The sequence below is a fragment of the Ostrea edulis genome, chromosome 1, assembly GCF_947568905.1.
Source record: "Ostrea edulis chromosome 1, xbOstEdul1.1, whole genome shotgun sequence".
Classification (NCBI taxonomy): domain Eukaryota; kingdom Metazoa; phylum Mollusca; class Bivalvia; order Ostreida; family Ostreidae; genus Ostrea; species Ostrea edulis.
This window is the reverse complement of record NC_079164.1, coordinates 25,364,864-25,379,863: the sequence shown is the minus strand read 5'-3', so window position 1 is coordinate 25,379,863 and position 15,000 is coordinate 25,364,864. Positions and strand designations below refer to the sequence as shown.

At 36.5% G+C, this 15,000-nt stretch overlaps 1 protein-coding gene across 1 annotated transcript in view; it reads right to left on the bottom strand.

Annotated features, from left to right (window-relative positions):
* LOC125663973 (uncharacterized) overlaps positions 1-15,000 on the bottom strand; it is a 34,185-nt gene that overhangs the window by 7,165 nt on the left and 12,020 nt on the right. The window contains exons 5-10 of the mRNA XM_056142756.1: positions 8,123-8,334; positions 2,733-2,982; positions 2,554-2,645; positions 1,333-1,815; positions 560-948; positions 266-527 (exon numbers count right to left, since the gene is read on the bottom strand). Coding sequence (XP_055998731.1) covers positions 266-527; positions 560-948; positions 1,333-1,815; positions 2,554-2,645; positions 2,733-2,982; positions 8,123-8,334 — 1,688 coding nt within the window. The remainder of the gene's footprint in view (positions 1-265; positions 528-559; positions 949-1,332; positions 1,816-2,553; positions 2,646-2,732; positions 2,983-8,122; positions 8,335-15,000) is intronic.

Genomic DNA, 15,000 nt, shown 5'->3' with positions numbered 1-15,000 from the left:
GTTTCAGATCCGTAAAAAATAAGGGAAAGGCCGTAGTGGGTTTAACCCTCCCCCGTCATTTGGATTAATCTTTTTTAAATCAAGGTAGAACATCTTACTTTCTGTCAAATAATACTTTCTGCCCCGCACTCTTTTCATTGCACTTCACCTCTGTTGAAATACTTCATAAGGACATGATTAATAAAAAAATTATCTATTCTAATATTCATTGTTCCCATGATTCATTCGCTCAAATATTGACATGTAGTAGTGTAATAATTCTTACCCTCTGACGAATTTGAAGTCCGTAACAGGTGTGTGTATGATTGTAATCGATAACTGCATCCACACAATAGACTGCCTCCGGCGATGCATACTCAAAGACGTCTTGGTCTCGTAGCATTACACGAATTTGAATTACAATTGTATCGTCCGACAGGTCATCAAACAGCTTGAAATTACACAGCCGAGGAAACTGCATCCTGACAGTATCAATTCTTCCATCGTCTAATCTGAGATAAAGACCAACATTTACTTGTTGATGGTATGTCTTCCTTTATATGTTTTGCTTTATAGCTACAATGTATAAAACTTTAAAGAGATTCGCATTCGGCATATTATTTTACTTTTGCAATTGACTAGTAATCTAAAATACATGGAAGTGGGAAAAGGTGCAAAGACTGTATAAAAGAAATCTCGTGAAATAACGTACATTGTCTCAATTGGATGGATGTCATCTTCAGCTAAGCATGGGAAATTACGTCCGATTTTTATTACCTTATAGTCACAGATAGCCATCTGAGGCTTAGCTGAACTATTAGAAAGAAATGGAAAGTGTAATTCAAACGGAGCGTGGCATTTGTCTCGTTCTGCAGAAATTTTGACAAGGAACTCAATGCTGTCGCCTTGACCAATGCAATCATCCATACAACCATTCTCTATGGCAAACGAATAATTAGTATGCAATGTCTGAAATTAGAAAGTATATATATATCGCAAATTAGGTTTAAATATATAGTTCGACAGAGTACAGCGAATTGTGCTTAAAAGATAAGAAACATGCCGTAAAGTCACTTCATTGCCTTTACACACGTGTACCTTGAGTAACTTTGGATTGAATTATCTTTAGTTGGTTATTTTTTTCTTAAAATTTTGTTACAGTGGTACATGCAATACAGACTTGGCCCTCTATAAGATCAGAACATATTGAATCAAATTAGGCATCTGTTTTTATCCTTCAAATTGAATCCTTTGAAAGTTACACGTGATTGATGATACTGACGGGAGGAAACTTGTGAACATTTTTAAATACTAATAAAATGCAACAATATTACAAATTAAGTACATTTATACCTCATTTATTTCACTCCCTAAATAAACTGTTGTTGAAGTCTGGTATGATGAACTCAATAATCCATTGTATATGCAATCAATTTCACTCCAGATCGAAAAAGTGTCCTTCAAGTGTATAGTAGATTTATCTGGCAAAAAATCTACCTGCAGAACCATCTCGTCATCAGCAGATGAGGTTGTCTGCTTGTATGGTGTACCAAAATTCCACACGTGCAAATGCGCTGTCCAAGAGTTTGGAGTACTTTGAATTGTGGATGTCATGTTTACACATTTGATATTTTTGCCCATTGATAGTATTGATAAATTTTTAATCTGAAGTGCAGATGCTTTCTCTCTATATGTGTTTGTGACATTGACTTTAAATTGAAGGTCGTAGAAATGGAACTGGGGAGTTTTAACACTAAATAAAGTTGTATACATTGAATCATTGCACGACACAGGAGGAATCGACGATCCTGGCACAACAGATAAATGTAATGGAGTCTGCAATGATAGTCAGAAAATTAGTACATGTAAAGTTTTCCAAACACATGTGGTCTTCAAAACGACCTGATCAAATAATACTATAAAATACAAAGTAAATTGACAGATCAAAATTTCGCAATTTACACAAATTCCAAATATGTAATTCATTTTCAAATTGAAGAATTTTGCCTGAATCTTGAAATTTCAGTTCAGAACAATTGTATCATACTTCATAGCGTTCTTGTAAGAATCTAGGACAGAAAAGTAAACCAATTTATTGACGAATAGTGGGGTTATTTTACTTTAGTTTTTTTTAATGGAAGTTATTTAAAATGGAAATGTTGAGTGTTCAACTCTTATCGTGAACCCCCCCCCCCCCCCCCCCCCGGTTCCAGGAATCATATCATCTGAAAATAAATCTTCATATGTACGGATACTGTCATATAAGTTTTTTATCTTCAACTCTAGGGCACTTGTTTTTGTCCATTCCGTTTTACATACCGCACTATTAAGTTCACTATTACAGTAACCACATCTCGTAGACTCTTCAATAAATGTCTTCTTAGTAAATTCAAATCCACCCTGCTCAACGGTGTTCTATTCGAATGGCCATATGATCATAGAAAATATGTCGATGATGTTTACAATTAACATACAAAGTTTAATCAGAAAATGAATGTGTGGCTAAAATGAAATAAAAATAAATATACGTGAAATATATCTTTGTCTTACGTCACATACCACTCTTGTACTTACAGATTGTAAGGTCACGGGACCACGTTCTATACCGGACGTGCAGTCACAGTTGCTATTGGATTGATTGACAAGACACGTGCTTCCACAGGATTCTTTAATTTAAATGAATACAAAAGTGAAAATGTTGTGATTTCAAAGATAATGATAACAGAATGAAACGCAAATCTGTAGAGTTTTACCAGATGAAGCGAAGTACAATATTGATATTATGACGTCAGCAGTGTCCTGCTGTATTGATTTGACGCCGTTTCCCCACAATCCTCCTACGTAAATCATGTGACCATCTATCCTAGTATCCGCTGGTCTCCATAGCAAAACTCTGTTCTTCTTATAGCCGTACAAAACACCACCAAAGTCCCCAAAAGACCCATCAGACATAACACTTCCAGTGGCAGGAAACATATAACCGTTGCTCGATCTTGATTTCACCTTTTGAATAATCAAATGAAGTAAAGTTCAAAATATCATGATGCAGTTGTGTGAAGAAAAGGTCCATTTTACGTTAAAGCTGAGACAATATTAAACATACTGTATGATTTACTGCCACGTTTCTTTAGATACCAAGTCTTTAAGAAACCATGAATTATACTCTCTTCTAGTAATATTTTTGTTACTCTTGATTAATGCACTGACCTAGCCTCAAATCGTACATATCATTTATCATGAATACTCTAAACCAACTTTAATTCGCGTCCCATAAATTTTCACGTAGTTCGCAAGTCTTTTCATCGCAAATATTTTTTCGACACGAACCAGGTTATAATGTGGACTGGAATTTTTTGTCGATAATCCAGATGCTTTTCTTAGTTCCAAATCATATATCTGATGTAAGTTTCCTTCCATTCTTACTCACGCGTTCCTTTTCATTTTGTCATCGCTGTAGAAATCGAAATTTTCACTTTCAATTTGGGAGTGACAATGTACATGTAAAAACAAGAGGCCCAAGGGCCTAGAATCGCTCTTCTGATAAATTGTACAACCCCACCATTTCTATTCTTAGCCTCTTAGTATTCTAAATCTTTAGTTAAATCCTAAGAATTCAAAAAAAGTAGGTCAATGTGACCTATTGTTTGGTTTACACATTTTGAGAACCCAAGAAATATCAACTGACAAAGTTTGATGATTTTAAGCCAATTAGTATCTGAATATTGAAATATAGCTGTCAAATTCCAATCGTAGGTCATGGTGACCTACATTTTGGTCAGCGAACTCCGAACATGCAAGACCCATCAACTGACAAAGTTTGATGATTGTAGGTCAAATAGTATCTGAAATATATAAATATAGCCGTCAACTTCCAAAAGTAGGTCAAGGTGACCTACTTTTTTCGTCAACACCCTTCAAACATGCAAGACCCAACAACTGACAAAGTTTGATGACTGTAGGTCAAATAGTATCTGAAATATATAAATATAGGTGTCCAATTCCAAAAGTAGGTCAAGTTGACCTACTTTTTGGTCGAAACCCTTCGAACATGCAAGACCCATCAACTGACAAAGTTTGATGACTGTAGGTCAAATAGTATTTGAAATATATAAATATAGCCGTCAAATTCCAAAAGTAGGTCAAGGTGACCTACTTTTTGGTCGACACACTCCGTTGACTCAAGATGCATCAACTGTCAAAGTTTGATGATTGTAGGTCAATTAGTGACTGAAATATATAAATATAACTGTCAAATGCCAAAAGTAGGTCACAGTGACCTACTTTTTGGTCAATACACTCCGAAGACTCAAGATGCATCAACTGACAAAGTTTGATGATTGTAGGTCAAATAGTGTCTGAAATATAGTAATTTAGCTGTCAAATACCAAAAGTAGGTCACGGTGGCCTACTTTTTGGTCGACACAAACCGAAGACTGAAGACGCATCAACTGACAAAGTTTGATGATCCTAGGTTTTACAGTGCCCAAAATATGCATCTAAAATTGAAAATGTGAAATTTGAATATCTGCAAAATTCAAAAAGTAGGTCACTGTGACCTACTTTTTCATAAATATGTTTTAAGGCCTCAAGATGCATCAACTTACAAGATTTGATGATTCTAAACCTCTCGGTATTTGAAATAACAACTTAAAATATATCTATAAATGATAAGCCATAAAATTCAGAAAGTAGGTCACGGTGACCTATTTTTCAGTTGACGCATTTCAAGGTCCCATGATCCACCAACTGACAAGTTTTGATGATCATAGGCTTCAAAGTGTCCAAGATATGCATCAAAATTAATTTTAAAATAAATACCTGCAAAATTCAAAAAGTAGGTCACCGTGACCTACTTTTGAGACAACTTGACACAAGGTCCTAAGATGCATCAACTGTCAAAATTTGATGATCCTAGTCCTTATAATGACTAAAATATCTAAGATTTAAGGAATTTAAAAATTTTTTTAATTTAGGTCAACTTTGAAGTGACCTTGAGACCACGCCCTTTGCCCCAGGGTAATGCCTTGAACAATTTTTAATCTACAACATATCCTCATCCTTATGTGTAAGTTTGGTGATAATCTGCCCTGTGGTTCTTGAGAAGAAGATTTTTTAGCAACCACTACTTTTGTTTCTATTTTCCTGATTATCTCCCCTTGTTAAAGGGTCACATCCCTCTATTTAGTATGTATGAAAGCCCTTGGGCCAATGATACCCTGCAACAAATTTGAAAAAAATTGGCCAAGGGGTTCTTGAGTTATAGCCCTTTTTCTAAAAAGTTTACGCACACCGCACAAATGGCCATAGCATTAGCTCTTTGAGCCTTTGGCTCAGAAGAGCTAATAAAGTGCTGAACACTGAACAAACGTGGAACGCACCAGCTCAACTGCTCCAATATTACTGGTCAAGCACAAATCAGTATAACGTAGCAAAGGCCTGACCCACAGCCCGCGCACCCATGTCTAAGTGTACCTTCGCCAACAAAACCAAATCACCCGATACGCCTGTAACCACTCCAGTCCCAAAGGCTGTTCCAAGACATACAAATGAACCCATTCGATCTTGAAGGGCAATCCACCTACCGGTGCATTTTAAGGACTTCCATATGGACATTAGAAATAGTTCGGAACAAAACCACATGCATTAGAATGCTCTTATTGGAGTTTTACTAAGAGACTTACTTTTACAATCGACGGCTGACTTTTACAATTTAAAGGGATCAACTCCAACTACAGAAATTGGACCGAAGTGAATATATAGACTGCTTCAGTAAAAAAACCAACCGACAATTATGTTTATTACAAGAGTATTGTAAACTCTTTAGCAACTCTTATTCTTTCTACATTTGTTCGACGCTTTCACAATGCATTACTCGTTTTAATATTTCATTAAGTTAATTTATCGATATTCAAATGTACATGTATTTTATTAACTGCGAATGACGAGCTGAGAAATGCATGAAGGGACCCAGAAAATTGCCATAAAAAGTGTTTTAAGCTTTACTGTATATCATAAGTGTACCATAGCGCGCTCATTGTAAGCAGACGACCTCAAGTTATCCTGACATTTCTAAATAATGTGTCATCAACCCTGAAAGCTTAAATGTTCTCTATACCTCACATCTTATAATTCTGACTCCCCAAGGAACAAAGCAACCCCTACCCTCCCACACACATACTTTTGGACGACAGCTCTATAAAAGACCAAAAAATCGAGTGGTAGGCTTTGTCGAGCTTTATTTTTTCATAGCCCCGCCCTCTCATTTTGAAAAAAAAATGCTACGTCCTTGTTTCCCTCTCTTTCGTGTTGAATCTCTAGGTTTAAATGTAAAGACAACAAATAAGTGATGTGTAATTGTATACATCTATACGTATATATGTATATCAATATACACAGTAGAATCAACAATGTTTGTGGCAATGACTCATGAAAATTGCCCCCCCCCCCCCCCCTGAAAATCTATTACTCCCTAGTATACTAGTATATTCTATACATTATCGATATAAACATTTGACATGTGCTTGGCTTTAGAAATGCCACACCCCGTGGATATCCTGGTTAAGATAGGCCGTGTTTGTCGTAAGAGGAGACTAAATAGGGCGATCCTTCGGATAAGACCGGGAAACCCGAGGTCCCGTGTCACAACAGATGTGACATGATAAAGATCCATCCCTACTCAAAGGCCGTAAGCGCCGAGCATATGCATACATTTTGCAGCCCTTCACCGGAAATAGTGACGTCTCCACATGATTGATTTGTTGCTTTTACGTCCTTTCCTGGATTTTTCACTCATATTGAGAGGTCACCATCTGTAGGTGAAGTACCACAAATGTAGACCCGGCCTATGTTTAGCGCTTAGCGCAGTAGTAGTGAAAGTTCTTTATCGGGCAAACGCATGCCGCTGCACGGGACATCCACTTTTAAGGTCATACCTGAACGACCCGTGATTCTCACTTCTAAATGCCGAGCGTTTGGCGAAGGAGCAATCACTATCTATTTTAACGCCTTAGATTTGTCATATGAGTACAGAAATCTTGAGAGGGACGTTAAACAATGTTAAATCTATCAATCTTCGGCTTGACGCAGCCATGACACGAGCAGGGCTCGAACTCACGACCTCCCGGTTATGAAGCGAACGCTCTACTACTGAGCTACCGCGACCCAAGATGAGTGAAAAATTATCGAGTGGGACTTTAAACAATATATACAGCAACTGAATGCGGTAAATATAAATTTTGTAAATACCACTTCCAAATTTTTCATATCTGGAGTTGATCCCTTTAAATTGTAAAAGTCAGCCGTCGATTGTAAAAGTAAGCCTCTTCGTAAAACTCCATTATGGCTGTAATCATGATGTGCATGTATTACGTTTACTTTTTATCAAAAAGGAAGGATGGAAGGCGAAGATAACGTTCAGTTATGAAAAGGGAAGGATGTTATATCCCCGCAAATACCGATATCTACATTTACATGTTCATAGTTATGCGAGACAGCAATTAGTATTATAACGTGCTTTGTTGAACATTGTGTCTAACAAATATACACAAATTAACACTGGGCAATGTCAGTGAATCAAGCAAAAGATAGAACATAGTAGAACGTACAGTTTCCTAAAGATTTTGTGTAATAAGAAATATGGCAGTACGGGTATGTGCAAAATAAACTTGTAAATTTAAAACATAATTTAGATTTGATGTGTTCGATGTGACCCATATATCTCTTGTTGTGAGAAAGTTTCCCAGTTTACTTTCGGAAGGTCGGTGGTCTCTTCCCAGGTATATTGTATCTGGGTTCTCTCTTCCACCAATAAAAACTGGGCACCACCAGATAACTGAAAAGTTGTTGAGTGTGGCGGAAACATATCAATCAATCAATCAATCTCATGTTGCGAGCTGATTTCACATTTAGTACTATGCTCTATCTAGAAATTTGGTAAAAGTTTTTATATTTGTTCATTAAATAAATGTCTCTATTCTACAACTTTCTCCAAACTATTTTGCTTTGTCTGAAATTTAAGGAAATCATTATAATTATAATATAGACCTTTTCCTACATCATGTATTTGTTTATCATAACATAACTGTAGCTAAGTTACTATTAGTTAGCATTTCTTTCATTATTTTTAACATAGCTTTAAACATACCTGGACATTAGTAATATATTTGTCTATGGTAAAGTCTTGACCCAGTTGCACGATACCGGCGGTATTAATACCTTTCCCAAGCACCTGTGTTTGCTTATAAAGTACATGAGACGCATCTAGGATCCAGGCCTTTATGTAAGCAGTCCCTGAATTAAATGTGAGCGACTTCTTTCCCCATCCGTCCACAACACAAAAAACGCTGACGGCAAAACCTGTCAACGGTATCAAGCTACATGCATCATCAAATGAACGCTCATGTGAGACATATACAAGGTCATGAATAAAAAAGGTGAAGATAGCGAACAGTGATCAACTTTATACATTCTATAAAGATACAAAATCGAACAGTGCAAACAATGACCCTTGCAAACACCAGAGGATTGATTAGGTGCCACGGAGGAGTAAGGATCCACTGTTGACCTGTCATATCCACCATCAGCTCTCTGTTTTGATCAGGTATTGTTGTTTCATACATATCAATGTCTTAGTGATATACTTGCTGTTAATTAATGAAAATCTTATAAAACAAGTAATAATTGAATAGGATGTTGTTACAAAAGAACCCCAAACGAACACCTGTTGAATATTTAACCCCAAAGGAAAATTTCTTTAAGCAGTGGCGAATTTAAAAGGGCGCAGCCCCCTCCCCCGCTTCATAAAATGTTCAAATTTAAGGTAAATCGTGGCCTACTTTTAGAAAAATATAAACGATAAAAGCAATAATTTCTTCCACTTTCGGAGTCTTTTGATTTATTGAATTACTTTTATTGGGAAAACTAATATTTTCCCGAAAACCTTAAAATTTGCGTTACTTAATCAATTTCATCTATTAGAAATGACAGAAAATAGTAAAAATTACTACAGATAGGATACATATTTCACGCCATATAGAATTTAGGAGCTTCAGAAGGCTTCGCTCCATGGCCCCCCACCAGGGCTTAGCCCTGGTCCCTTTGGGAGCCTGAAGGCGGCTACAGACACCCTGCCTCATAAATTTGCGCCCCTTACCGCAATTCCCCCGTCTAATACATGTACTTTCTGTAAAATGACCAAATTGCATATTGTTTCTATATTCATACTCCCCTTACAAAACCCTGAAATTAATTCCCCGAGATCCCTTAAAAAGAAAGAAAACCCTTTTAGCAACAAAGAAGAAATACCCTTTCAAAGTGCACCATCAGTTAATGGAAATAGAATATTTTACAACTCTGGTGTGTCCAGGGGTTCGTGTTTGCCCAACTATCTATTTTGTATTGCTTATAGGATTTATGAGATTGATCACTGTTCGTTATCTTCACCTTTCATACATCAAACATCTCAAACTAACTTGATATTATAACTTTCAAACACGTTTTATGAAAATTAAATCTCTTATAAAGCCTTTTAAAAAAAAAATGACACATCTACCTAAATGAAATTTAAATACTTTGATTGTAAACTGGAAATTATTTTAAAAACATTTTCATACATGTAATGCACTAAAAAAGATTGGGCACGGGTTCCCTATACATAAGAGTTTATTCAGATATTTAAAGCGTTGATGGCGCCCCCAAATTTCGTTGAGATCGGAAGACATTGAAAATTTTGATGCAAAATATTTTCAGGTTTTCTCCATATATTCCCATGTAAAACTTTAAATCTGTATTGTGGCCCAAACCGACCCTGGGGCCATGGACAAACTTCAATCTGCATTACCTGAAGATGCTTGCATATTAATATGAACAATCACAGTCCTGCTCTTCTTGAGAATATGATTTCTGAATATGTTTTTCTATATATTCCCATGTAATTTAAATGTACACTATGGTATGAAGGATTTTACAAATGTGTAATATTTTCTAGCCCAGAAGTTTTTTTAAAAAAAAGACTCCTATTTTTATCTTTTATTCACTTCTTCAACCTTGGAAGGGACGTGATGCGTTTAATTCTCTTAACACAAGGATACACTTTACCAAGTTTAATTGAAATTGTCTCAGTAGTTTTAAGACGTTGAATATGTTTAAACTTTATAGTCAAACGATCGTACAGACAGTCGAACTACGGACAAGCTCATTTTAGCTTATACACTGTAGGTCAGGTGGGTGAACACTACCAGCACTATTGAATTTCAATCAAACAATCATATATGTAGCCGATTGTTTTCATCACTGGGAAGAGTTGACTGCACAATCCCTTTCTGGCTACAACAGATACCTTTTACAGACAATTCCATCAATTTAGTCAACTCTTCCCAGTCATGAAAACAATCTCTACATGTATGATACTAGGGGGAAAAAGAAACTGCATTATTTGATATATGAAAAAATAATACAAAATAACAATGAACAAATTTTATTTTTTGTAATACTGTTAACAAATGTATTCGTTACAACATTTCATAATCCATTAATGTTAAAGTCGAATAACGTCAATTTCAGCACACTCGAAAGACACAGGTATTCGAACTTGAATTAACAAAATTAATAACACGTGTGACCACCATTTGCATTCACGCACGCTTGACAACGGCGCCTCATTGATGCCACTAAAGTGTTCAGAAATGCTTGAGGGATGTTGTTCCAGATGTTGGTTAAAGCCTGGCCTAAATCAGCCAATGTCACTGGCTGATTTGGTAAACGTCGTAGACATTGTTCCATATCATCCCAGACGTGCTCGATCGGGGATAAATCGGGGGAAACAGCTGGCCAAGGCATGGCATCGACATTCTGTTGAACAAAAAAGTCCTTGACTACACGTGAAACATGTAGCCTTGCGTTGTCTTGCTGCAGAGTGATGTGATTTTGCTGTCTCTGTATGAAGCGTATCACATGGCGCTGAATAATTTCGTCTCGATAGCGTACGCCGGTGAGATTTCCATTGACAATTTGTAGAGGGATCCTTCCACGTGCTGTTATTCCACCCCACACCATAACTCTACCTCCATCGAATTGTCGACCTTGCACAACACAACCGTCCTGGTACCGCTCCCCAACGCGAAGATACACAGCTATCCAAATGAAATCTGGATTCATCAGTGAACAGAATATTGACCCAGTCCTGTATTCTTAATCGCAGATGTCGTCTGCACCACACTAGTCTAGCGATACGATGACGTTGACGCAGTATTGGGCGCACCGCTGGACGTCGTGGTCTGATGTTGTGCTCACACGGACGATTACACATTCTTGGACTGATTGGTCGAAGTTCAGGAATGCCATGAGCAGTCACATTTGCTGTCTGGAAACGATTTCTCAGGTGCACAAGTCTAATTTGGTTGTCCTGTCGACGCGACGTCACACGAGGACGCCCAGAACATGGTCGATCCCAATTGTTACCATATTGTTGGAAACGTCTCCATAATGACTGGATGGTGTTCCGATGAACTCCAAAGTGTCTTGCTACGATATTTTGTGCCATTCCAGCTTGAAGCATTTCAACAGCACGATTATGGTGGTTTTCGCTGAGTCGTGGCATGACAGAAGGGTACATTTTGTCAAAACTAAAGTGCTTTCCTTCACGAATAGTGTCCAAACAAACATTTTACACTTCTTACTCCAAATGTGATTTCTTTCGTTTGAGGAACGAATTAGACAGAAATCAATTTCTACTTGGTAATACTAATGAATGGATTATTCCGGAATTTGAAAGTTTTCATTTCGAATACCTTTTTAGGTATGTTCAGTCATGCGGTTCAATAGAACCGATTTCAATAGAGTACGTGGTTAAATCAGTTTAGGACGACACGTACAGCTGGTAGCACGCCTAAATTATGGAAAGCAACCAAGATATGGGTGGGGCCCAGGCGGACCATATGCTTCAAGTTATTCTGAATAAGATGAATGAGCAGAAGTCCGACATGGAACGCAATATGGCGAGACAACTTGATTTATTCAGAGAAGAACTGCAAGTTCTTCTGTTTCTTCAGAGGTGAAAAAGATGAAAATTGATAAATGTATTGTTTGGAAGAATTCGGGTAATAAGGATCAGTTTGAACACAATGAGAAAGTTTCTGATACTTTAACTTAAACTTTGTGGGCGCTGAATAATGAGAAGTTTGAGTATTGCAAAGAACTTATTGGCGAGGCTAATGAACTTTGTCAAAAACGCAACAAATTGGTCAAAATGGCAGACGCTTCCTCTTGTGGTTGGAACACAATTATGTTTCCAACCCTCTTGCTGACGATTCAGATGACGAAAAACGTATCAATAAGGCTGAAAATAAGGCCCTTAAAGAGAAAAAGGAAAGACAAAAAGGAAAGAATTCCAAAAATAATTTTCTAATGATGTTAGGAGCTGTGCTCCGTTCACTTTTCCTAGGCAGCCTTTTCGTGGACCAACGCCCTTTCACTTTGGATTCCCCGGTATGTCGGGCCCGAGATTTCCCATCGGCTGTTTCCACTGTGGGAAGCCCGACCATAAAAGAAAAGAGTGTCCAGAACTCAAGCTCGGCAAATAAGATGGAAAGAGAATCTAATCTTGTAAACGATGAGTATCTTGCAGAAAATATCTATTTTGACATTGCACAATTTGGTGATTGTTATGAATACACAGAAAATGGCAAAGTCTGTGTTAGAGGTCGCTTAAAAGCAAATATTCAGTTTTGGAAAAATATTGATGCATGCAAGTTTATTATTGATACAATTGATTCTAGTTACAAAATTCCTTTTTATTCTTTACCACAGGGTAGATTTTCTTGTAACAATAAATCTGCTTTACAGGAGGATGAGTTTGTACGGAGCGCAATTATAGGCTTGCTGGATAGTCGGAGTATGAAGTGCCTTACGTTACTAATCCTCTTTCTGCTTCAGTTAATTTTAGCGGCAAGAGAAGACTCATTTTAGATTTGAGAGAAGTAAATAAACATATTTGGAAACAACCAGTCAAGTATGACGATATTAGAATTGCTTTATTATACGTAGAAAAGAACAAATGGTGTTTTAAGTTTGATATCACTAGTGCATATCATCATATAGATATTTTCCCAGATCATCGGAAATATTTGGGATTTTCTTGGGAGTTTGATGGCCATACTCGTTATTTTCAGTTCAATGATTTGCCTTTTGGCCTTATTTCTTCTCCATATATTTTCAGAAAGCTAACAAGACCTTTAATAAAAAATAAAAAAAAAAATGGCGCAGCGAAGGTAAGACGATTCTTATGTACTTAGATGATAGTTTTGGTTGTCACGGTGAGTATGATCAAACGTGTGAAATGTCCAGACAAGTTTATTCTGATATTATTCTATCAGGCTTCATTCCAAAGGATGAAAAGTCTACGTGGATACCTTGTCAAAGTTTAGAATTTCTAGGCATCCATTTGAATTGTGAACAGGGCACTATTCATGTCCCATCTCGTAGACTTAATAAAGTTGCAGATACCATTAAGAAAATTGATTATTATTCTTGAAAGAAATTTACCTATAAAGGTAAGACGGGTAGCTAGTCTTGTTGGTCAGATTATTTCTATGTCTGTAGTTATCGGCAGTGTTTCTCAACTTATGACGAGATGTCTTAGCATCGATACATTTTCGGCTACATCTTGGAATAGTATGATATTTTTGTCGAAAGATAGTATTGATCAGATTTCATTTTGGAAACACACTCTGGATAAAATCAACTGTAGGAAAATGAAGTGTATTTCAGGCTCAAATCGAGTGGTACACACGGATGCTAGTGACACGGGATATGGTGGGTATTGTGTACAGACAGGAAATTCTGTTTCGCATGGGGTATGGGAAGAAAGTGAGTGAATGCAGAGTTCTACATGGAGATAATTAGTGGCTGTAGAAAGGGTCTTATGCTCCTTATTGCCTTTCTTGGCAGGAGAGAGTATAAAATGGTTTACAGATAATACAAATGTTGTATGTATTGTTAAAAAAGGGAGCATGAAAAGAAATTTACAACAGGTTGCAATGAAAATATTTCATATTTGTCTTGAAAATAATATCCGTTTAGAGATAGAATGGATTCCTCGAGAGATGAATAATCAAGCAGATTATCTTAGTCGTATTGTTGATTGTGATGATTGGGGGATAGCTCAAAACTTATTTGATGAAATTTCTAATGAATGGGGTCCTTATGACATAGATGTATTTGCTTGTGATTATAATCAAAAGTTAAAAAATTTTGTTCCAGATTTTGGAATCCTTTTTCCTTTGCAGTAGATGCTTTCACTTTGAACTGGAATGGATGGAATGCATGGATAGTTCCACCGATTTATTTGATTCCTCGAGTATTAGTATATTTATTCAAATGTAGAGGATTTGGCACTATTGTAGTTCCTTTGTGGGAATCTTCGGCTTTTTGGCCTATTTTGATTTCAGAAAGTTTTAAAGCACATACTGTGGATTGGAGAGATTTCCCTGTTGGGAAAGAATTTTACACAGCTGGTAAATTAAAATCTGGCATTTTTGGTAAAGAAAATCTAAAGTTTAGAATGCTTGCAATTTTGCTTGACTTTAGAGATAGCTCTTTGTAAAGAATGAAGTTATTATACGGAATGTATTTTGCATATTTGAATTTCTTTTTCAATATTTTCTAATGTCATTTGATATAAACTTGATATTTGCACTTTTTGGTGCGCATTGCTATTTCGCACAGATTTGATTTAGGTTGATATGGATTTGATTTTGTGCACATTTTAGTGCCTTTTGCCGTTTGGCATATAGTTTTGAAACTATATTTCTGGTAATCGTTGATAATTTTGTGGTTTGATGTTTATACATATGCTATTTGCATAACTCTTTTTTTGGGTGTGAAAATGTAAAGTTCTTTATTTTATGGCAAAGTTATTGACAATTGTTTGCGTATAGTATGCTAATACGAGTAGCAAAGAAATAAGAATAGTTTTGAGATATTTATTGGATTGTTTTTATTACATTTGTTTTTTCAGAGTTTTGG